This window comes from Nipponia nippon, unplaced genomic scaffold, assembly GCF_047370975.1.
Source record: "Nipponia nippon isolate SJK-2023a ecotype South Korea unplaced genomic scaffold, ASM4737097v1 scaffold_12, whole genome shotgun sequence".
Lineage (NCBI taxonomy): Eukaryota > Metazoa > Chordata > Aves > Pelecaniformes > Threskiornithidae > Nipponia > Nipponia nippon.
The window spans coordinates 9,591,907-9,615,652 of record NW_028262313.1 but is presented as its reverse complement, the minus strand read 5'-3'; the positions used below and the strand labels follow the sequence as shown (position 1 = coordinate 9,615,652).

General features: G+C 41.0%; 1 protein-coding gene across 3 annotated transcripts in view; it reads left to right on the top strand.

Moving 5' to 3' along the window:
* AFF2 (ALF transcription elongation factor 2) overlaps positions 1-23,746 on the top strand; it is a 346,574-nt gene that overhangs the window by 299,609 nt on the left and 23,219 nt on the right. Inside the window, exons 10-14 of one of the 3 annotated variants that reach the window (XM_087748704.1) lie at positions 11,080-11,239; positions 11,772-12,791; positions 14,913-15,037; positions 21,224-21,458; positions 23,398-23,537. In XM_087748704.1, the coding sequence (XP_087604830.1) occupies positions 11,080-11,239; positions 11,772-12,791; positions 14,913-15,037; positions 21,224-21,458; positions 23,398-23,537 (1,680 nt within the window). Of the gene's footprint in view, positions 1-11,076; positions 11,240-11,771; positions 12,792-14,912; positions 15,038-21,223; positions 21,459-23,397; positions 23,538-23,746 lie in introns of all 3 variants that reach the window. The other 2 variants (XM_087748703.1, XM_087748702.1) reach the window with 2 other exon arrangements.

Sequence of the window (23,746 nt, the reverse complement as noted above, 5' to 3'; positions counted from 1 at the left end):
ACTTGTGCCGATCCCAGTTAGTCTTTCCCATTTAAATCAAAGCTGGCTCCAAACTTGTCCTCAGCATGCACACAGGCAGTGCAATCCTATTTGGGGGGTTTTGACTTGACTCCCACAGAGCTCCATCCTGAAGGTGCTGAGCACCACCAGCTCCCTCTGGAAGACACGGCAACTCTGCCCACAAGATCCCAGCAAGTAGGTGTGGAAGCTAATAGGATCTTCCCTTTATTTTGGTGTTGATGAAAAAGTCTGAAAGGCAAGATTTTCAGCCAGATAAGGTTAAAGAATTAAAGATTCTCTGTTTCCTTTTGCTGTCATTCAAAATAACAAGCATAGAAAATTCTGTTTAAAATAGCTGAGACTTTTGACTTAAAGGGTTTTCATGTTGAAGATTTAAGATGTCAGGTTTAAACATGACACTGATAGTATTAGGCAAAGTATGAGAGCAGATACTTGTAGTAACTGTCATTTTTTCTGACTGTTTATTAATGGCCTTTTGTGATTCGTAGTGAATGTTGTGAAGGATCTTCAGGTCCCTTTATCGCTCAAAGCAGCACCTTTTTTCCCTTAATACCTACATATGTCATAATTAAGGGTGGATGCTGCTTAAAGATTTAGCTCTGTTCTTAACACAAGATCCTTCAAGATGATATTTAATCCTAAATAGATTTAATACCTTTTTTTTTTTAATCTATAAAGCAGTGTATTATGTAACTGGCAAAAATCAACAGCATTAAAAAGAGCTCACATTAGACAGAAATACAGAGAAGGTTTAGATTTTCACTCCAAATGGAGTTTCTCACTCCATTTTAAAATAAATTGTAAGGAAGACACCTATGTTTCAGCATTCAGCTTTATTAATATTTTACTTGACAGGTTTCTCCTTGTTCAAAAAACAAGTCATGTGTGCTGAAGTACATCTTTATATCCATGAAAGGCTCTGGTGGCGTGCCATATATTCATCATGTGCCTTTAGGAATACTTCTTTAAAAACTATTTCAGAGCAATTGCCCATTATTAATAATGATGATTCCTTTTTACTGTCATGGCGGTAGCAGTGAAATGAAGTGTCTGCTTGAGGTTTTCATTAGTATCTGTGTAATTTTGTGGCCCCTGTTATCCTACAACTTAAATCTGATGAATGTAAATATGCTCGGAGTCTCACAATACTATCTGTATTAAAAACAGGGAAGAAGTGCCAGGAATTGACTTATTTTTACCATTAAATCATAGAGAGACACAGGAATCAAACCAGTTCTTTAAAGTGTCAGACCGGTGCTATAAGCACAGGGTTGCCTTTCTTTACAAAGGTGCAGTTGTCTTCTCCATAGAGGTGGATTATTTGTGCCTTAATCATTTGAGTACATGCCTACAAGCCATGCCATGCCTCTAGCACCAATCTTGCTGTTTCATGCTTTGTACAGTGTATAATGCATGGAGATTGCTACCAGTTTGTGAGCAGCTGAAGCTCATTTAGTGAAATATTACCCAATTTGTTCTGATTGTACTCGGTTTTTATCTCTGCCCTTTTCAGTATTGCTTGTTTTACTCCTGGTGCTCCTGACAATAGCCACAGTTGGAGCAATCTTGGGCCTTTTTTTAAATAGGGGTGGCTTTAACAGACTGCAACAGGCTGTTTTCCCTTCTCTGGCTTGCAGAGACTCATGTTCCCGGTTCGTCCTCTTTGCTCCAGTCTGCTCTACTGCTGATCAGCTCCCAAGGGATTTCCCAGGAGAGTAAATCCTCAGACGGTTCTCTGAGCTGACGTTGTGACACTTGTACATAGCACACAGGTGTGAATGACTGCGCGTGTGCTGTAAAGCTCTGGAAAATCAGGATATGCCTTTTGGCACCTTTTCAAGCTCAGAGGTGTTGTCTTATATGGGGAAAGAAAAAAAAAATCCTACTTTCTCATGTTTTCTGACTGCTTGGTCGCTCAGGATAGTAAAATTAGCTTTCCTCAGATAGCAGATGAGACTGGAAATGTTGAGGATTTAGAGGTGTCATGTGGATCCATCTGCACCAGTGTGTTTTGGTCCCATAGCTCCCAGTTCTCTTCCCACTGGGCTCTGTAAGCTGGATTCTGTTTTCAGTTAGAACTGAAGTAGAACTGAGTCAGAACGAGCAGGGTAGCTCATTTACAATGGTATGTGTCCAAGTTTCTGCCATACAGGAATGAGAAAAAAAAACACCACTTTGCTTTTAGAGGTTCACTTTGGACATTTTTTATCATGACTTTCTGCTGAAATAAGTAAAATCAAAGTTCAAATAAGTGACTCATTAAAAAACGGTTTTTGTTAAGTTAAAATTATAAACAGTAGAGGGGTGAATATGTATTTCTAAACTTTCACAGGAGATTCACAGCGTACTGAAAGATGCAGTATTCCACATTTCCTTTGTGGAAAATAAATACGTTTCTGTGTATCAATACTCATATCTAGCTTGATTCAGTGGGGCAATATTGATGTAATAAAATGGTTCCACTTACATCAAATGAGGCCCTTTGGAGTCTCACAGTAAGAGATAGTATTCGTGCTCTTCCAGATGCCAGACAAACAGTAGCACATCAGGGCGTAGTACAAATAATGCTCTCTGACACTTGAATCCATTCACTAAAATATTGTACATCAAAAAGTCTACATACATTGCGTTCCCAGAATAATATCATGCTCACAAAATTGTTTCCAAACTCTGAGGTGAGCAGGGTGATGCATGCACAAGTCGTGGATACGATATTGCTTTTAATATGCAAAATCCCCTTCTCTTCCATGTCAAGGGTGTATGAGAGTGCTGTGAAATTGGAAGGAAAGCAATTACCATACCAATAGTTCAGAAAGTTTTTTATGTGCACCGTTAGGGATGTGCCATTAAAATTCCTCCTCTTCTGTTTGTTTCTTATAATTTCACAGGCAGTTTGACGTGTTCACCTGTTCTTTATCACAGGTGTGATAAAGAGTCAGAACTTACTGTAGCCCAGGAGTAAAACCCAGAAAAGGATCAGAATAGGACAGCAGAAACAGTACCGTGGTTAAAGTCACACTGCAGACGTATATACACAGTTCCACCTAGGATTTGTGGCTAATGTAATTCTTTATTGGAAGGCTTTGACCTTGTTACGGATTCTTGGCAGCTTTTCCCCGCTCTATTCATTACTAATGCAAGCTGTCAATCACTTTAGTTCTGCTTTGACATAGATTGTGGCTCATAGGAGTTAGCTCTGTCATTCTTTTTATTTCTTTCATCTTTACTATCCTTTTTTATGGTCTTTAAAGCTGGAAGTATGAAAGGGTTATATGTATATGAAAAAAATCTGTTTTGGTAACTCTATCAACCTTGTTATAAACAGTCTTTGATTAAAACAGTTACTTTCGAACACAGTAAAATGAGAATGTGGCTTTTTACATACAACATCTTGTAAATTACCCTCCCCCTCAAAATAAATCAGAACTCCTATTTGCATTACAGTGTTCAGGATTGATACAGGCAGATCAGCTGCCACATCCTGAATAACATATTAGAGAGGTTTTCCCTTTCCATGTGTTTTGACATGAGAGAGCCATCATAAGTGATGTCTTACTATGCATGCTGATGTTAGCCAAAGTAACAATTTCCACACCTTATTTCATTCCATTGACCTGGGTGCCGATTAATATTTTAAAAGGGCTTGATACATGTTTTCAGTTCCTGTGTCAACCCAATCTTTGAAAGTTTAGATTTGAATCCTACCAGCCTGATGATAAATAATTTAATACTAACCAATGGAAAGGCAGTGAACAAATCATTCAGAGCAATCCTTTTCTTTAAAAAGCAATCTAACGGCAGTCATATATAAGTTTGAAGATATAGATATGAACAATTCATTATAAAAAAATGGCAGCTCCCTTTCAAATTAGAAGAGAATATTACTTCCTGATAATGGTGTAAGAATAGAAGAGAAATAAAACTTCGTTATTGAACAGTTATGGTATTAAATTCTGACACTAAATATTAATCTGCTAGGTGCTGCTCTATTATTATCTGCTAGAATAATGAAGCAGCCTTTTTTGAACATTTGCGCAGAATTCAGTGAGCCCAGTAACTCCTGGTAATGCCCCTCAGGTTCACAGTTTTTCTGTAGAAATAGACTCTGGAGGAGAGATTGGGCTAGCTTCTGAAAAGCTGAAGCCGGTTTGTTCCTCTGTCTCTTCTCGCAGAATAAAGTGTAGTGACTGGGGGAACAACTGTATCCCCCCAAGAGTGAGTGTTACCGTCTACTCTGGTAGATGCTGTAGTGCGGTTGTAGTGCACAACAATCTTACTCAGAGCAGGGTGCCCGCTTTTCAGAGTGCCCTGTGCAACCAGAGTCTTTGTTCTGAGGAATTTGCATTTTAAATAGTCAAGCCAGATTAAGGATAGGCAACATAGTCTCTCTTTTACTTAGCAGGAACTGATGCACAGACATATTTTCTTCTCAGACACAAAGCAAAATGCATCCAAGTCCCAATCCAGTGCCTCAACAGGGACATCAACCACTCCATCAAGTCTGTAGTCACTTTTCCAGCATAGACCTTCCCCTTTCCAGATTTCATCGGTTGAATTTTCCCTAAAAATAGGCCTGTGCAGTAAAGCAACCTTTGTAGAGGGCTGCTTCTTGTGGAAGTACCTTGCCAGCATTGATATACTGTTGACTCACTGGTCAGTTCCCATCTGCAATTTCCCACTGCCCAGCAGTGCTCTGCTTTCTCAAAGTTTACATTTTGATTTCTGGGTAGAGCAATGGAACAAGTGGCCAATTCATCGTTACCCTAAAAAAGAAGGGTTGGAATGAATAAACCTATTGTTGGAGAGCACCGTCTATTTGCCAAATTCTCTTCACAGCAATTAACATGGCTACATCTAATTGGTGAAAAGTTCAGGGAGATAGCTAAGGACTTGTTAGGAATTTTTGTTCCTTGATGAGTTTTACTGCAGTAGTCTGAATTATACGACTTTTTTTTACATATGTATTTACAGGGTAAAAAGTTCATTATTTTTCTTATTAGAGGTTAATGAGTTTTAGTATTTCACATTATCTTTGTTGTAACTACCAGGTTTAATCTTGAAAATCATTTATTACAACAGTAGAGTAAATGATGTGTTGAAAATAATATAATAGTCTAGATGACAACAACAACAACAAAAGTGTAAGCCGCATGTTGGGCCTTTAGTTCTCTAGGCAGCATAATAATCCAGACACATAATAATGCCATGGCTGCTTTAATTGGCTTTGGAAAAATAACCCATGAGTTAAAAAACAGACAAGCTGCAGGGAGACATTTAAATTTAGGCAGATCACCCGTACCAGTGAACTGCAGTGAAAGAAAGATGGTTGGTGTGTGATGAGCTTGACGCTCACACACCTGCAAGTCTCAGCTGCTCTGTAGTTAAGCTTGAGCTCCACAAGTGCTGAAAACCACTGGCAGGTACTGGCGATACCGGTGTTTGTCCCCTCCTTCAAGACATTTCTCATCTCATACTTTGTGCCCACGCTGCGCACCATCATGCTGCCAAGCAGCAAGGGACAGGGGAAGTGCTATGTGCTGCAGAAGGAGAAGAAGGGAGATAGGTTAAAGTGCTGCAGAAGAGCTTTCTTCCAAATTGCTTCCAGATGTGCAGGTCTCGTCTGTCTGCTTCATTGTTTGATAGCAGGGAGGAGACCAGCTTGCCAGGCTGCAGGCAACTAGAGACATCATCATGATGGCCTTTGCAAAAGATGGAAGTCTGGTTCTCCTCCCACCTACAGTATGGGTGTCACTCCAGTGTCTCTCATCTCCGTGGCACAGGAGAAGCTACTTTGGAGAGGGGGAAGCAGACACTGATCCCTCTGGCCTGAGTAATGGGGATCCTTGCTGCTGAGTCACGTGTGTATTTTTCCTACCAGATAGCACACCCGTGCTCTGGGGCAGGGCAGAGCACGTCTGACTGCCCTGCAGGATTCGGCTCAAATGCTGAGCACAGGGCTTGGAAAAGGGGGAGAACAAAATTAAAAGGGGGGCAAAACTGATGTTTCCATTAACTGCAGAGAGGCCTAGCACTTAGAGAGTGTAGCAGGCCTGCACTGAGTGTGAGGATGATTGTAATACCTCTAATGTTTGCTTTGTGTGTTTGGATTGCAAGCTCTTTGGCCCAAGGACTGTGTCTCATCATGTATTTACACAGATCCCAGCACAGCGGGTCACTGGTCTCAGTAGGGGCCTCCAATCTCAAGTGATAATAATGAACTGGCTTTCTTCTAAGTGTTATTTACCCGAACAATACTGTGTTGCATTGTGCAGCATTGTTTTTATTAATATTTTTTTTCCGTTCAAATGAAATAAAAACATTGTCCACTCAAAGACTGAGGAACAATATGAGTGCTCATCTCCTGCTGGGAAATAAAGATTCAAAAGTTTCAAATACCAGTGCTTCCTGCCCCCTTTAGTCACTTTGAGGACTTGTGTCTGATAATAAAATGCTTTAAATCCATTTTAAACCTTGTCCAGGCTGGCATTCCGTGTCTGGATCTTAGCAACCCAACAAAGCTTGCTTTGAAAGTCTCTTAGAGAGGCAACCCCCAGTTCATGTAGTTGATACTTATGTGAAGAAGCCCAATTTATTTGTATAACAGCTGCTTGAATGCACATTTGCAGAATATATCCCAGCATCTTTTAAAACATGTGATTTAACTTTAAAGCTGAAGAAGTCTTTAGGAAGAGTGCAAACCAACCTGTTCTTTTGAACTAAAAGATACATTTTATTTAAGGAAAAAAAAACCTGGAAGACGACCGAGAATCTCTCCACTAAACTCATTTTGTTGGAAGCAAAGATTTTTTTTTCCATGCACTTGTATGTGAAAGGTCTGTATATTTTCTGTTCTGCTGAGCAGCATTGTTAGAAGTTGATTGTGCATGTAGCTATGTGCAAGATCTCTCTGTCTTTAGTATGGTGAGATGCTAGGAGAGGCATTTTGGGTCTTATCTGGTTGTTTTGCAAAGCATACAAACAGAGTTTCTCTCAATTCAAACTACATGATGAGAAGTGAATGCTTCTACTTTAAAAATGTAGATCAGCAATGAGGTCTTCAGCATGAAACCGCCCGATGTAGCCAAGGCATAATTTTATTATCCCAGATGAAAGACAAATATGACCTCATTGTGTTTTGTATGAAAAACATTATTTTGAGTCTGTCTGGTTCCTGCAAGCTTGCTGAGCTGTGTTATTCAGTAATGTTTGGCATATGATAACTTTTTCTGAGGCTGGTGTGCAGAAAGAGAGAAAATAAGGCCAGGTTGGAGCTGCCATCAATTTCCATGGTTTTATTCTTGCCCTTTGAATTCTTTGTCAGACAGTGGCAGTCTGCTGCAGTACAACTCCAGTTGTTTTGTGCAAGCACATCCCAGCTACAGTGTCAGTTCTCTTCCAGAGTGCTAAAAGACGTAGGTTGTGTTTAAAGGCTAGAAAGGTCTGGCCTTAGCTGCTGGGACACTGGCTTTTTCTTCTTTGATCTATTATAAGAGGTGATATTCTTTAAATCAGTTATCTTAATGAGAGCAAACTTGCCAGCACTGACAACAGAGCATTTTCTTAGGTAGATCCTCACAGATGTGTGAGCAGCCCCACGCACATCCTTCTGTGTGGGGGTTGCCTGGGCATAAACCACTCCAGGCAAGGAGCTTTGTCGCTGCAAGAGTCTGGTGCAGGTTTATGTGCCCTGCTACAAAGGTGCATTAATTCCCTGCAGGATCTGGGCCGCAGGGGACGCGGCTGATGCCCCACCAGCTCAGCACAGCCATGGGCCCTGCCACTCTCTGCAGGACCGGGATGTGGCGGGCAGCCGTATGCCCAGCCCTGAGCTGTCGGAGAGGCTGCTGAGGGTTAAACATCTCTTCAGCCTCACGGCCAGCTCTCTGCTAGGGTTGTGGGAAATGGAGTTTTCAGCAAGGGTGAAACATTAATGTTGCCATGTTCACTTCCATTTTGGGGTGAAAACAGAAAATAGTAGTGAAACAGATGAAGTTCACAGATTTAGGAAAAAAGTCATTTCTAAATTTCAACTTCATTGTTCTAATAATTCCATAAATAACATTTTTTTTCAAGGCTGGCGTTTCATTTTGGTGTTTTAGAATGGAATTTTCATGTTTGCCTCCTCAGTTTGGGAATCCTTGAATTTTTTTTTTCCCTATTTTTTTCTTATTCTTTCTTCTTGGAAACAATTGTAATGAAGTAGGAAAACTTGGTTTTCATCTACTTTTAGTGTTTTCAAAATAGAAAATATAAGACCAAAATTACAAGATATCTTTATCAACGATCTGGACAAGGGGATCGAGTGCACCCTCAGTGAGTTTGCAGATGACACCAAGTTGGCCGGGAGTGTAGAAGATCTGCTGGAGGATAGGAAGGCCCTACAGAGGGACGTGAACAGGCTGGATCGATGGGCCGAGGCCAACTGTATGAGATTCAACAAGGCCAAGTGTTAGGTCCTGCACCTGGGTCACAACAACCCCATGCAACGCTACAGGCTTGGGGAGGAGTGGCTGGAGAGCTGCCTGGCAGAAAAGGACCTGGGGGTGCTGGTCAACAGCTGGCTGAATATGAGCCAGCAGTGTGCCCAGGTGGCCAAGAAGGCCAATAGCATCCTGGCTTGTATCAGAAACAGTGTGGCCAGCAGGACTAGGGAAGTGATTGTCCCCCTGTATGGGGCACTGGTGAGGCTGCACCTCGAATCCTGTGTTCAGTTTTGGGCCCCTCACTACCAGAAGGACATCGAGGTGCTGGAGCATGGCCAGAGAAGGGCAGCGAGGCTGGGGAAGGGTCTGGAGCACAAGGCTTAGGAGGAGCGGCTGAGGGAGCTGGGGTTGTTTAGTCTGGAGAAGAGGAGGCTGAGAGGAGCCCTTATTGCTCTCTACAGCCACCTGAAAGGAGGTCGTAGCCAGGTGGCTGTCAGTCTCTTCTCCCAAGTAACAAGCGATAGGACAAGAGGAAACGGCCTCAAGCTGCACCAGGGGAGGTCTAGATTGCATATTAGGAAAAATGTCTTCACTGAAAGGGTTGTCAGGCACTGGAAGAGGCTGCAGGGAAGTGGTTGAGTCCCCATCCCTGCAGGTATTTAAAGATCGGATACATGTGGTGCTTGGGGATGTGGCTTAGTGGTGGACTTGGCAGTGCTGGGTTAACTGTTGGAATTGATGATCTTAAAGGTCTTTTCCAATCTAAATGATTCTATGATTCTATTAATTGAAAGGCAAACTCCCCTACAAACACATTCACTTTTTCTCCACTGTTCTGTTTCCTTGTTTACTGTAAAAAAGAAGTGAAAAATGTATTTTCTTATACTTTCTTGAGCTTCACTGAAAAGGAGGGATAAAGAAAGAAAAACAAGTGCACAAATGGTTTCCAAAAATAATGACATTAAATACAAAGTTTAAGATCCATTTTTTTTTTAATTCAGCAAAGTTTAGTTTTCCGTACTACTTTTGGAAATGCTCGTATTTTATTTAAAAGTATCTGTTCTTTTGATTTACCTGTTACTTCCAGTTGAAATTTTTTAAGTAGCTCTACTTGAGTCAGTTGAGTGAAGAGCCTCTAGAAGAAGGAAAAAAAGAAGTATATGCACTTAATGAGCAACAAAGTTAGTGATCTGTAGCAATTACCCAAGTGAGTAATTTTGTTTCATTAATGCACCCTAAAGCACCAAGCTGTTTTGTCAATGGGCACTGCAGGGCCATTGCAATGCTCAAAGAGACAGTTATGTTACCAACCGCGGTGTAAGGGATAGGTTTACCAACAAGGAGGGAGAGAGAAAGTAGCTTAGGGTAAGAAGAAAATTAAAGACCATCTATTATTGTCACGGAAGCCAATGGCAATACTTGTAAAGACTCTAGCAGAGCAGGGTCATACATCAGTTTTTTCTGGCTTTTCCAACTTCTAGTTTCTTGGTTGCTGTGGTTTTTTAAGAGGGCATGTTGATGCACATAGCGTCTCAGTTTGAAAAGGGAAGGAGGGCATGTACCTGGCTTACTTGAATCCTTCTCAGAGGAAAGCAGAAAAGCAGATAGCAGAAATGAAGGCAAAGCTGTATTATAACTTCTGGGCATCTCTGGATCACTCAATATGGGACACACACACAGCATATGTTATATTAAGGTGAAGTATTGAATATCCATAAAGGAGTACTAGCAAATGGTGTCAATTTTCAAACACTTTCCTTTGTCAGCTTCACAAATTTAAAATCAATCATCAAAAAGTCTCTGTACAGATCAGCTGAAGAGACATAAAACCTTATGGTTATCTCCCTGACAAAAAAGTTGAAATTAAAGATGAGTCTATAAAGACTCAGACTGGCAGAATTCCGTAGTGCTAAAAACTGGGGTCATCCAACCTCTCAGTTTAGAAATGAATGCTGAGGAAAAACAATGACACCCAGTGCACTGCTAATAAATACATCTTAGAGGACAGTTGAACACGCAGAAAAATAGATTTCACAGAGAGGCTTATTTTCAGCATGAATGCTATTTTCTCACTGCGTTATCATAAACATGAGAGAAAAAACAGCAATAAATAAAAAATTCTTGGGCAGTCCCTGGAGACTTGTCAAAAATATGTAGTTTTTGTACGCTGCAGTGTAAAAGTATTCATTAAAATTAATTTTTAAAATGCCCTGTCCAATATTAGTTGCCTGATGTCCTTCCTTTGATCATAAATTATAAATGAACCGGCAAAAACTGAAGAAACCATGATTCCATTAATGAATTATTTAAGTGTGATTGTTAGTTTTCACAATCATTGGGCTAATAAGCTCAGGCTTGTGACACTGAAGTGTTTCTCATTTGAGGGTGGTGATGATGGTAATGTTATTAACACCATTATCAGTGTGCCCCGTGAAGCAGAAACCCAACCCGCTCCTTTGGTGGCTACGTGGTGGCATGGCTGCTGGAGCTTTCCTTGGGTCTGTACTGCAGGAGAGGGAGTTGACACTGAGGAAAGTCGGTGTGAACAGGGTTCGCTGGGTGGCTCCCGCCAAGGCAACACTTTAAAAAAAGACAAGGAGCATACTGACACGAGAAGATCTTCTCCCCACAGCAGCCTGCCAGTGCCAGCAGCACACACAACCGGTTTGGCCCATTCCAGCGGTGGCTCCGGGAGCTCCAGCGAGTCCGAGAGCAGCTCTGAGTCCGACTCTGACAGCGAGAGCAGCTCCAGTGACAGCGAGTGCAACGAGGAGTCACGCAGTGCCACGCCGGAGGTAAGGCCACGCTCTCGGCTCCTCCCCAGTGGGGGGTCAGAGGGGAAAGCGTGGAAGGGAGTGAAATCCTGCTCCCTGGTAGGAAAATGTTAGAGTTCTGTGCTGTTTGATGCTGTCGACTTTTTTCTCCCTTTACAGTTTTATGTGTATGACCCACATACTCATTCTAGCTTTTGGAAGAATCCTTCTGGCCTACATTTGAATTGCTTTAAAGAAATATTTAGATTTTTGCCAGTAGCTAGAGAAGATTTTATTGACACAGTATTCAGTTGGGACTAAGGAAAGGCAACATGACAAAACTATGTCTTCAGGGACCAGCTAAACTTTTTAGTTGTATTAAATTTCTCCAGGGCCACATTGTAAACCAGATAAGGAAGCCTAATTAACCATAAATACTCCATAAATACTCCCATAAAACTAGCAGTCACCACTAGTTGACTGAAATAAAAGGGTACATTAAAAACATTCTCATTTAAAGGGAAAAGCATTGCTTCTGTCTGAGATTTGTTCCTTGTCATTCTTCAAACTGCAGCCTGAACCTCCCTCAACAAACAAATGGCAGCTGGATAAATGGCTAAATAAAGTGAACCCCCACAACAAGACCATCATCAACAATCAAAATGAGCCTCACAGCGAGACCAGCTCCCAGGCCCAGAGCAACCAGCAGGCCGAAGGGCCAAACAAAGGGAAGCTCAACAGCAGCCTGCCCCCGACCGATTCCAAAGACCGGGCAATCCTTAGTCCCATCCGAGAGAAAGCCAAACCGCGGGTTGCCCAGAAAACGCCAGAGGCAAAAAGCTCCAAGCAAAAGTCACCAGCTCATAATGAGCCAACTTCACAAAGGACTACTGGGAAAAAGCAACCCAAAAAGGTAGAAAGGACTTCCAGTGTAGAAGAGTATAACTGGCCCAAACCAAATAATACCAGCAACACTCCCAAAGAAAAAGACACACAGGAACCCCCCGAGCAGCCAAAGGTTCGAACTAAAGCAGCAGTTGGGAAGACCGCTCCAAGGAAAGAACCACGAACTAGCACAGGTCTCACTTCAGAGAAGAAAAAGTACAGAGGCCCCAGCAAAATTGTCCCTAAGTCCCGGGAATTCATTGAAACGGATTCATCTACTTCTGACTCGAATACCGACCAGGAGGAGAGCTTGCAGGCTAAGGTATTGCCAGCTTGCACTGGGTCTGGCAATGGCGTCAAAGTGAAGGACTCTGGCAGTAACATCCTCAGCGTAAGTAGTTTAACTAGCAATGGCAGCAACACATCCATTGACCAGACCAGCAATGACTTGGAGGAGCAGCTCTTTTCTCCTATCCCAATCGTACAAAATGAACTTCTGTCCCCACTGAGAGAATATGAAGAACTCAAATCTCTGTGGGTGAAAATAGACCTTAGTTTACTCTCTAGGATACCTGGACAAGAGCCTTTTGAGACCACGTCTGTGAAAAGTGAACCAAGAGAGGCAAATGTGAAACACAGACGACCATCTCGAGAGTCCCCTACCCCAGCAGCCGAAAAAACATCCACAAAATCCAAAAGGAAACACAAGGTAAGTAGTTTTCATTGTTCGGAGGAAAACACTGAATTTCGATGCATCCTCGAGGTCAGGACTGCAGTCAGTGATTTCTCACTGCACCTGCAGCAGGGCTCTATGGAGGCATCATAACACTAAGGTTTTATTGTTTTTAGAAAGGACATACATTTACAAGTGCATTACAAATTAACATCAGAAACTAGTAAAAAACGAACTCCAGCCGACAAAATCAATGAACAATGTCTTTTTTTGAGATTTGTCGTACAAGGTTTTTCACTGTATTTGCTCATTTACCCATTAATTTCCAGTGTTCTGTAATCTGCAGAAAGATTCCCAATGACGAGTTCATATTACTACAGGTTCAACCATACGCAGAAAGTGTGACTTCTGTTTGGAAGGCACCATTTTGTTGTCTGCAGAATTAAGGCATTTTCACCACTGGCTTAAACAGGCATAGCTTCATTAAAGTCAATGGAATGGGGCTTGCTTATTTTCCTGGTGAATTTAGTCTTTATATTGTTTTGTTGTATAAACGAATGTGATTCATAGAAATATCATTTGCTTAACTAGCTGCTTTCTCTACACAGCTACCTGAAAAAGCAAATATATTTTGACTTTACGTTTTATCATGTGGTTTATGTTATTTATGCCCAAGGGTGTCCTATCTTGTGGGATATGACAGTGCACTTCAAACTAAATGTGTTTCCAGAAAAGAAACTGAAGTTTTATATCATAAATGAATTTTTGTAGTCACTTTTTCCAGCTGAAATGGTTGTGCTCTGGTCTGTGTGTGAGAAGTTCATCATAGCGTATTTTTTTTTATACCCCAAATTTTATGAATCATTGTGAATGTGGCTTCAGCTGTCTGTTGCAGTGGACTTCGTGAAAATCCTGAGGTTGAGCAGTCCAGTGGTACGAGAGAGTTAATACAAGACAAAGACAGACAATGCCAGGCAGACACAGGGTCTGCACCCCTGCCTACATGAGTCACTGCACTGGCTCCTTCCCTGTTGAATTAAGTGGAAATAATGACATGAGTAAACTCAGCAGGTTTTTATTCAATTTATATTCTAGCTGTACACTAAAGGCAGAGATGTAAGAAGGAAGGAGAAAAGGAAGAGGAAAGGGATGTATAAATGTCCATGCTTATGTGTATGTATAAGTACACCAGGGTGTATATTAATTATACAAAAAACCTTCTTGCTGGGTAACCTAGTGGAGTCAGTACGATGGAGAAGGAATCTTGGCTAATACACGAGTATAGTATTGGCAACTAAACTGAGGGTTTCCCAGGGGAAAAAAAAAAGGGTTATATGGAAGTTGAAACCTTATAATTTCATTAGCTGGGACTTTGAATCAGAAAGTAACAAAATAAGGAATCTCGCTCCGGGACTGTACAAACATAAGCTACACTCTGAAACAGCCCATTCAGTTGCTGTATGATTGTTCACTGCTACCCAAGGGGAAACAAACCAATTAGGACGACTTGAGGGTATATCAACAGTTAAAACAGGGTAGGGAGAGCCTGATTTGTGTTTCTAAATCGTGCTATTAAAAGATTTATTTTAGCCATCTACTAGTGGGCTTGAAGGCTGATACGAAGGTTCCAGTGACAGAGCAGTAATCAGCTTTGCTTGTATCATCCTAGTTCAGGCACAAAAGTCATGCATCAGGGAATCTTTCAAAGCAAATTTTAAACCAGCTATCGCTGTTAATGACTACCCCATCTCAATCCTGTAGTTTTTTAGTCCTGTGAGGAATACTTACTCAGGGAAGTTTTCCCATCAACTTCCATTAAGTCAATGAGTAAAAGCTATTTAGTTGAGTAAGATTTGGTGCTATCAAGCCATTCCATCTGAATTATTAATTAAATTCCAGTGCACTACAGAAGATAACTATAGCACGTGAGGCATTTTGCTTCCTAATTATCTGGCTATGTCACTTGTTATATAACTTCATGTCATGTGTTTGGAGCACGTTTAGCCCTGATTTCAGGTGACTTTCACTTCTCTTAGACTAGGATTTTAACTGCTGCTAATGTAAAGGAAATACACTGAGATTCCTGAGCTCCTCTTAATGGCAAGTGAAATTGTGTATACAAGTTGGATCTTTCAAGCTCTACCTTTTTTGTTAAAGCAGACGGAAAGCCTGGATACCTTTGTTGAAAGCAAAAAGCAGCGCCTGGAGGACCCTTCAGCTTCATGCCTGCTCCCACCTTGCATCTCTCCGATACCGAATCACAGATTAACCAGCACTAAAGAGTAAGTTCTTTTTTTTTCACGTAACATTCATGAGGGATTTCACGGTACTGTTCTACAAATGTCTTTGCTGTAGAGCCAGATGGGCTTTACAGCCCATAAGCATAAGTGACCCAGCATTGCTATTCCCATCCATCAGGGAGAGGAACCACATGGTTTTGGATGAGATTCATTCATCCTTCTGATGGACTACAGGAATTCAGAGTGCCACCACAATCCTGGTGTACTCTTCTATCCCCATACTGCATTCTTTCAATGTTCTTTCTTGCCCCCATCATCCTTAACTTCTATGGCCAGAGAATCCTACTAAAAGTGGGCTTTATTTGATTGCCTGGAATTTATTTTTTAAAATGGTTTTCGTAAGAGACAGATCTGAGTTTTATTAAATGAAATAGTGACTTTGCCATTCACTTCAGCAGCTCTTATTCTTGAACTGTGTATACAGCAATGCCAGTGGTGACCATCCTAAATGTTTCAGACATACATGCTTTGTATTTCAGCAGATGTATAATCAAATAGTTTGTGCCTTTCAGAGTGTCTTTGAGACATGGCTATAATGCTTGAGCAAACAGGCGCCATGTAAATAATGATTCTGATTAGTATAATCACAAGATTAACATTCTATAAATAACCAAAGAGTCCAGTTCCCTTCTGTCATCAATTTTGTGCTTTTACGATTTTGAGATGAAGCACTTCTTTCTGCTTTGCACTAGGACAAGCAAAGAATCTAACCCACAATGTGCTTCTGAAAACAATTTGATTGTAGTAGTATTTAAATTTCAATAAAGTTCAAAAGTCATCTGTGAAATAGGACACAAATTTTAAAATCCATAAAGAAAGTTGAGGATCATTTTATTTATACTGGTGTAATTACGGAGTGACTTCAGTCCTTGAACTAACCCCTCATTCTCCCACTGAGAAAATCAGGGTTGGAGTCTGGAAAAGGCAGACGAGTTGAAAGTTACAGTGTGCTCTGTAACATGTTGCACATTTGATAAACATCATGATGGGTGTTGCCCGATTGTCATTGCTAGAAATACAGTGAGCAGAGATATATTGCAGAGGGAATCAAGGATTATCCATCCCCAACACCTCCACAATCCATTAAAAAAATCTTTCTATTCTTGTTGCCAGCAAGCCCTAAGGATCCACCCCCAACCTGATGTTTCTTAATTTGAGTTTGTTTTCCAGGTCATTAATTTGATTCCTCGGAGCTTTCAAGCCTTTGGTTTTCTCTGTTAAAATATAATTGTGTCCATCAATAGTTATTTCCATATGCTAGCCTTTCCTCTCATCTGCCTCAAGTTTTGAAACAAAATTTTCTGACTTCTTTTGCGCTGCAGTGATGGAGACCTGGATCACACTGCATTTGTTATTAATGTCTTCTGAGTTCACTTGAAACAAATGCAATATTGTTTGATAATTCAGGTCTTCAACTCTCAGAGACGTGCAACTGAATATAGATCAACGTATTTCCCAAAAGATTAGGGAGCTGGCTGAACTGTGTGATGACAAGTTTCTGGAGAGCCCAAGATTGTTTTTAAGCAGTCAGGAGTGGTTCTGTTCTCCAGAGGGTTAAGTAGAGTTTTAAGGGGAGGCAGAAGAAGGAGGCAGCTGAAAGTACACTGTTCAACAGCATGGGGGAAAATAACACTTCAGTGGTAAAAGGTTGAAAAGTAGGCTTTGCCATTTGCTCCTTTATTCCCAAAGGTCCTACGTTTTCTTTCAGAACTCCTAAGTCTCTACATAAGGACTTGGAGAAATGAGGGTGATTCTGCTACAGGTGTGATGATGATGTTCATCCATTAAGAAGGTGTTACTTCCCACGGTGGATGTTCTCACTCAGGAGAAACCATAGGTCTCTCCCGTTAGAACTTGATCCCTGTGCCAACAAGCCAAGTTCCCCAAGGCAGACTTCAGAAACTTTCATTAAGCTTTTTTATAGATACAAGAGTGTTTTGACAGAAAGACCGTGATCTCTGGGCCAAAATTTGGAGGCATTCTGGAGTCTGGAGGAATTGGTGAAAGATAGGCCACACCTGTGCTTCTGCAGCTCCCACTGGCTGCCTATCTATGGTTTAGGCATTTGAATACATTTCTCTTATAATCTTTCCCTAAATATATATGGGCTCAATAAAGCAAGCAAAGATGCACAATTAATTTTTAAAGGGTTACATGTCTAATGTGGGCAATTACATGCCTAATTTCCACAAGTTTCTATGACTACGTGTACAATTTGAGTGTAGAAATTTCAGATGGTCAGTTGTGAACTTAAAAGCCATTCGCACAACCAAAGAGCCGGGCTGTATTGCATAAGCAACTAGTACTCTCTCTGTTCCTTCCCTCACACACGCTGGGGCTGATGCCTTTTCCTCAATCTGATGTGACACTTAAAATATAGTTATTCAAACTGTTGCCACTGTATTTTCCTTATTTCTGATATTTCATACCAAATGAAGGAATAGATGATACTGTGTTTTGTCCAAGTAATTCATAGCAATACCTTGAAACACTGCTGTGATGCTGGATTTTTGTCAGATCAGCTGCCCACTTTGCAGCAGAGGATTATTTATATAGTTTATATAGCAATTTGAATTTAAGCATTAATTGTATGTGCTGCTGAATACCATTTATATCTGAATACCCGATTGGTAGACCCAGTCCAGACAGAGCACTATTCGCCAACATTTGGCAGTTTGTAACAACTTTGTTATTTGCTGATGCAAACTGCGAGTCTGAATTTCAAACTAGACTCATACCAGTGAAACATGCCTGCCGTCTAACAGGCATGCTAGAATTCTGTCCGAGGCAAGATTTCAGCCTGTTTTTCAAGATTTCCTGTTCCCTTTTGTTTGACCTTTCGTTAAAGATGCACCTGTACTTGGCAACATATATTAGCTGATCCCTTGGGTAGTCACAACAGCGTTCATTGGGGTTCCTTCATGGCGGAGGCAGCCTTCTGCATCTATGACAATGACTTCAGCTTCATTCAGTTGCTGCCATATGGTCCAAGCTAACGCGGGAGTGACCTTTCCCTGCTAAACCCCTGCAGAAAATCAGATACACCGTCAATGTGCGGCATTTCATTGTGGACAGGGAGAGTAGAGGCAAAGGAAAGCCAAGTGATTGGTATAGACAATGGCTTTGTCTCACTAATAGGCCAGAGATACCACTGCATACCACAAGGAGCGGATAAAGAAAGGGCAAAGAAAGGCAGCTTGAAATGTGAGAGTAGATGGAAATTCTCTCTCCTTCACACACTGACCTCTTGTTGCCTGCTTGCTTGCTTTCTGCCCTAAAAGAAACCGGGCTGAAAAAAAAGCAGATGGGGAGCCTTCTCATTCCTTGATAATTGGCCTTTTCAGACACAAAGATTAAACCCTGCAGCCGCAAAGACCATCAGTTCTGCTTGTATTTTTTCCTTGCACTTTTATTGTGTTTCTCCCTAGATTTTAAATATAGTTTAACTAACAATCATGTCAGCAAATTAAACCATTGAGTCTCAGTAATTATTGCAATAAATTCATTCAAAATTAGCGATTACTGCAATCAAAGACCAGTTTCTTAGCCCATTAACAGCCCAAAGCAAAGTGACAATTTGGTTAACTGCTGGTAACAACCTATTTCATGGAGGTTATTGTTAACATACATGCTTTGGCGTAAATCTGAGGGAGGTAACATTGCTAAATAAATTATCAGCTTAATTCCTGCGAAAACTCATAGGATTAAGTGGGCAATAGGGAAAAAAAGAAAAAAAACAACAGTATTGTTGGTTGTTTTTTTTTTTACATTTGAGTTATGTAGAAAAAAATATCCTCACATGCATTTGCCGTTGTGGTTAAGTCTTCCACCCACAGAATGACTCATGTGCTAGAGCTGAGTAACTGCACCTCTATCTTCGTTTGCCCCATCTTATATTTGAGCCCAAAGATGAAGTGAACTGGTGAAGTTTTAAGTAGTGAAGTTTTAACCATGGTACCTGCAGCCTTCTTAATTTTTTCTTGTACTACTCTCTTAATCCCTCCACCTCCGTGTAGCAGCTGAGGAATGTTGCTTCAATTGCTTTATATGTGCCTTAAATGTCCCCAGGCAGTGGCAGACTCTGTGCAAGGGACAGTGTCTTGCATTAGCCCTGGCAATAGCCAGGAATGTGCTGAGGAGCCTCACTAGTGGTGCAGGGTCAGATCCTAAAGGGGACTTGGCCAATGGCTCACATTCAGTTTTTCTTCAGATGCTTTTGAGATAGATCTGCCAGACTCGGTTACTCTTCCCTTTGCAAAGGTGTATCAGGGAGAAAGAAGAGCTCCACACACCTCTGTGCACCGGGGCACGGGGAGCCACTTCGGTCTGTGCTCCCACCCGTATATGCACATTCAGGGTTCCCTGTGTAGGACGCTCATTTGGGAGGCAGAGGGTTTGGATTCTGCTCCTGGGTGTTTCATTAACTGTGTCTGCTTTGCCTCTGTACAATCCAGTAACACATGCATGTTTTCTTGGGCTAGTGCTTACCCTCCTTTGGAAAACTTTCCTCTGGAAAAAGTTCAGAGTATTATGTGCTATAGCTATGGTAACTTGTCTGAGTTCCAAAATGCCCTTTGGGGGTAAGAAAGCTAACAGATGGGGCTTTGAGTGAGACCTTTTCGGAGGACATGTTGCAGGACGACATGTGCATAAAATCAGTCTCCTCAAAGAACTGCCAGTCTCCTCCAACCTGGTTGCTTTCCTTTGATCTTCTTCAGGCCCTTGTGTTTTCTGAGCAGGACTGCATCTGTACCAGTCCTACTGTAAGGCAATACAAATTCTGTGCTCGTTTTATTTCTTCAGTCTGAAGATCTTTAATATCAGAGAGTTTCAAATAAGATATTTTTGACTCTGCTTCAGTCGCATTAAGAGTTTTGAGTAGAAGAGCTATAAAACCTGAAACATGGGGAGTTTGTTTGATTTCACTCTGTGATTTCACAGATAGGCTAAAATATTTTTGTATCACCGAAGGTCCAAAGTAGGGGATTGACCAAAGCAGGTGTAGATATTGATACTGTTGGTGAAACTGCAAAAGTGGCCAGACTGGAATGAGAGCGAGCTCCAGAATGAGAAGGAAGGAAACTTGGGTTGCCTTCTCCTCTTTCCCTGGTTACTTTAAGGCAAAGTAGATCTATAATTCCTGACACTGACTGAAAGTGACTGGGAACGAAACATAAATTCTTGTTGACTTAATTTGTTATTGAAATTTTAGTCAATAATCATGAAAAGTAAATGATCGTGTAGTGCAATATTAGATGTCTAACAAAAGATTAAAATTCAGGTTATCTTCATTGACGGAGCTAGGACAGTACCTAAAATAAAAATCTATGAGTAGATTAACATGTTAAACAGTCAGTGGGGTGTTGGGTTTTGGTTTTTTTCTTTTTTTGATGGATTTGAGGGGAGAAAGGTCTAGCAGGTTTTTTTGGTTTTACTGTGTATCACAGCTGCCATTGCTAGCCAGCTAAGAATTTCTGTACATAAAACAGACAATAGATTATCATATTACTTGAGCTTTCATGTCAAAACCACATTCATTTTCTGAATCACGTTCAATTCATCAACCAACATTTGCTCAAGGGCTTTTGCCAGCTACAATGTATCATTTTAATATAGTGTTGAACATTGGTTTTATTCTAGAGGTCAAATAATTATTATCTTGTTATTGTTATGGTTATCATTTTGTAGTTGTTATAAATTATTTTTTTTGTTCACATGGCATGTGCTATTAAGTTTTTTTGCAAAGGTTGCTTATGTGGGCTCTAATCCACCTCTTAAAAAGATGCTTAATGTTAAACACATAAATAGCCATACTTGATGTCAAAGGAACTAACCCCATGCATAAAACTTTCCAGCACTTTGCTGAGTCAGAACCTCTATGACCTCTCAAATGAAGACTGACTCAAATTAGCATTTAAATTGAGTGCAATTTGTACTAATGCACTGGAAGTTGTCCTCCAAAGCAGGAGGTTTCTGCAGCCATTGAAAAGGCAGAGGTAGCTCTCCTGTTTTCACTGCTTGTCCCCTTTTGACTTAGCTCCTAGGACATGAGGACTGCAGGACATATTTGAGGGTAGAGCTGGCTTCTCAGTAAATAAAATCTAGAGCTTTGTTCTATGGACAATTACCCAAGGTTCTTGAAATGCAACTGTTTTTTATGTGTCCCAGGAGCAGCGGTAGCTCAGTGAAGAAGGTGGCAAAGAAAAGAGAAGAGAAGCTGTTCCCTCCTCCATTATCCCCCCTCTTGGACGAGCCTGTGCACCGGCGGCACAGCAGTGACAACAGCTCCTTCAGCCAAGAGACCAACATCACAAACACCTCTCAGACCAGCAGCTCTTCCTCCTCTGTTTCTAAACACAGAAAGAATGAAAATAAATCCTCTTCTAACCCCAAAGGAATCTGTGTAAGTAACCGACCTCAGTTGCTGGAAGTGAACAAGATAAAATAAAATTAACTTAGCTTTGTTCTGTTTGATTCCCCGCCCCCCCCAGTGTCTATTTTTAAATGCTTATGTAGCCCTACTCAAGAGCAGCAAGGAGTGGATCTTTGCAGAGCTGAGCACAGGCAACTCTTGCAAGTTCCATTTTTAGGTCAGCGTTAGGCATCTACTTGGCGTTGTGTATCACTCCCTGAAACACCCGCTCCCAGAGCCTCAGAAGAGAGCCTTTGCAGCCACCAACTAGCCACAATCAGTCCCTTAACTCCGTAGCTACAACACACGCATTCTGAAAATAAAACATCAAGAATTTTGATATCCATCACCTGAATAATTACCCCAGATTCTCAGCCAGAATTAAGCACTGTAGTTATACTGAATATTGCGGCCCGAACTAAACAGACAGTAAAAATCTAACAAAAAGCTACCTGTCCATAGCACACTCAACATGGAAATATCTTCTCTTAGGTTTGCAGGCTCCCAGCTTCCAGCACTAAGGTTTATTTACACCTAATCTCCATGAATTAAATATGTAAGCTTTTAGATACCATGTAAATAGAGGGTTTTTTTTCCCCTAGAAAACATCGTTCTGTTAGGGCCACCTCCCCATCAAAGGTTTTCACATAGACAATTCTTGCTTGCTTGCTTTTCACCAGATTCAAATGGTTTTTTTTACTGAAAATACAGGAAAAAGAGTCAAAACCAGAAGCTGCACAGCAAATTCACTAAAAAAAAAAGTAAAATTTTGCATCAGTTTGTCATCCTCTTTTAGAGAAAACAGGGAAACTTCAGGGTTTTGGCCCATTTTAGAAAATAGTCTTCCCTCTAGAGTTTCAAACATATCATTTAGTATCAAACGGTGTCTTGGTATCACTGTCAAATTAAAAGACAAGAAAAAAATTCTGCCACAGAAAAGGACATGCGTAGCCTCATTTTTCACAGTTCGCTGCTTTGTGAGAGGTTGTTACCCTGCACTGTAATAGTAAAACTCACAAGTTGCATTGGATTGTAGGTGACAAATCACCTTATTCATTCATCCCTGTTGCTTTCTGATATCATTGTGTCACTTCAAGCTGAGAGAGTAATACACACGCCTTCAACTGAAATCAATGTCAAAATGAACTGTGTATGTCAGCAAATAAACAATGCTATGTAAACAGGAGGGCAACTTCCTCTCACTCCCAGCATCTCCAGCCAGATTTATCCTTGGTTTATCTATTATCCTGATACATGAAATATTTGTCTTCTAAAATCTGTTAGACTTCTTTCCCTCGTTCATTGGTTCATCTGTAATTTAGTTTACCTGGTTGTGGACCTAGCTTGCAAGTTGGAATTGCCCGATTTAAATACTTCTGTTTATGCTTCTGGTTTTAGTCAATGCAAAGTCACAACTCCTGACTTTTGCTTCTTCTCTCTGTTCTGTGTAGCAAGGGTGAGGAAACCGTTCCTTACTGAAATCCGAGCAGACTTTTCAGACACCTTACAGTTGGCTAATAATAATATAGAAAAAATTGTTACGTTTGTGTGATCTACCTTGAATGAAGTTGAGATTACATCCAGCCCTTCTTCATTAGATTTCCCCACCCTTGCTTTAACCAGCATCTCTAGCCAGTAATACGGTGGTATCCAGGCTGACTTCACCTAAGAGTGTAAGTTAATGAGTTCAGGTGAGGGGTCAGAGGTGGAGTCACATTGCCTGATTAATCTAATAGGCTCATGTTATGAAGGATGGAAGGGTGGTTTTGTGAGGTAACCTGGATGTAGTTGAGTATATATGAGTCCTGCTTTGTGTCTTGGCCTTTTGTTTGCTTGGGGTTTTTTTGGGGGTGGTGGATGTGAGCACTTGCATTGTTGGAAGGTGTTTGTTTGAACTATGAAGAGTTAATAACAGTCCTTTTTTTTCTAGGAGGAAGAATCTCACAACACACCAACAGCTAACACTCTTCTTGACACCAGCCATTTAGAAACAGACATCTGGTCTGCAATGCCAACGCTTTCCAATGGGAATTCTGAGCCCAGAAGACCCAAAATAACATTTGATGATGTGTGAGTATTATTGGATCTCTGGGCTAGCTGCATGTTGTGTAGTTGGGATTTCATGCACGCAGAGCTCCCAGTGAGAGAGAGTAGTATCTTTGATTATAAAGCTAGCATTGGGCACCTGTGTGGATAGTGTGCACGAAGGCACACACAGTTTTAATCTTTACAAATGAACTGTTGCTACTGATTAATGAAGACTCTATTGATAAATGTTT